This window comes from Theobroma umbraticum, unplaced genomic scaffold (genome assembly GCF_002168275.2).
Source record: "Theobroma umbraticum cultivar Fairchild unplaced genomic scaffold, ASM216827v3 scaffold_95.0, whole genome shotgun sequence".
NCBI lineage: Eukaryota > Viridiplantae > Streptophyta > Magnoliopsida > Malvales > Malvaceae > Theobroma > Theobroma umbraticum.
The window spans coordinates 8328553-8329970 of NW_018397257.1; the positions used below are offsets into that span (position 1 = coordinate 8328553).

The 1418-nt window shown below is 32.5% G+C and overlaps 1 protein-coding gene across 1 annotated transcript in view; it reads right to left on the minus strand.

Annotated features, from left to right (window-relative positions):
• LOC110412410 (subtilisin-like protease SBT4.15) overlaps nt 1–1418 on the minus strand; it is a 5918-nt gene that overhangs the window by 1902 nt on the left and 2598 nt on the right. The window contains exon 7 of the mRNA XM_089782916.1: nt 1026–1318. Within this exon, the coding sequence (XP_089639042.1) occupies nt 1026–1318 (293 nt within the window). The remainder of the gene's footprint in view (nt 1–1025; nt 1319–1418) is intronic.

The window sequence follows — 1418 nt, forward strand, 5'->3', positions numbered from 1 at the left end:
GTATTCGAAAGCTTCCATGATCAAGTTATGGCTCAATATATAATTAATAAGTTAATATAATGAGTTAGTCATTTGCATAGATTGAAGAATCTCAGCTCAGCTAGAGTTCCAATAAGAAAATATGCTTTTACTTTGTCGGTTTGGTGAAGTGAACTGACAGTTAGGAAGACATTAAACTGGCGAATGGAACAGAAGGGCTTCAGGCAGTAATCTTGGTCGGTCTTACGCCGTAATACAAAGATGTTCATGTTTGACCCCCTGGAAATCTTTGTAATAACATGTATGCGATTGTGAAATGAAGCTCTCTTTTTTGTTTTTTTTGGGTGAAAAATCATAAATAATGACAAGAAAAAATTAATAAATTTAATATGATAAATAAAAGAATATACAGTGATATTTTAACTTAGTTTGTAAATTTTAAAAGATTAATAAAAATGTATAAAATAATAATTAAAAATATAGTAAATTTTAAGAGAAATATTATTAGAATTTAGAAATTAAAGTTTATGGATAAATATAAATTTTTTTCCCTTTACTAGCTCATTGGGCTCCAAAGCAGTGCCCAAAGTTTTGAAACCCGGTGAAGGTGGTGGGGTGATGAGTCTAAGTTAGATTATTTCTGTTTAAGAAACATATGAAGAGATTATTGGCTAGGAATTAGGATTAGTAATTGAATAAAATCATATAGAGATTTAGAAAATGGAAAAAAATAATAATAGAAACATTTTTACTTTTTGCTTATAACAATAAAACAAAAAAAAAATTCATAACCAAACACACCATTAAGTTGTACAACTGAAATTCTCTTATTAAAATCATAAAGATTAATTACAAATAAATTGAAACAATTTGACTACCAATATCAATGTTCAGAAATCAGAAACAAATAAAGAACATTTTGGTAGCAACCTTGCTCAAAACCTAAAGTAGAACTGTAAATTAACATAAACTGGTGAAAGTTACACCAGGACGAAAATTAAAATCTAATAACCGAAATGAGAAATAGAGTTCAACCTTCGAGTTACTGATCTAATATAGAAATAGGATAAACGAGGATGGGGCTCCTCACCTTGTGAACTGAGTCAGTCCATTCCAGGGATGCTGACAAAAGAGTAGAATTGTGCTTCAGTGGTGGCCCTTTCACCTCAACTGTAAAAGATTTCTTCTCGTTCACTTCATGAAACACTAGCGTGTCAGGGGAAACTTTGATCTTGAGACTCGTAGGCGCCTTCACGAATGCCTGGTAGGTAGAAGTTCCATTTCCTACATATGTGACAGTTCGATTGAAAACAGCTGAAACAACAGACACAAGGTCCTTCTGCATTACAAGCATGGATGGGTAGTTTAGATCATCTTGGCCTCCAAACTTGGGGATGCTTGAGCAATTACTATGTTCACCAATGACCATCCGTAGGCGT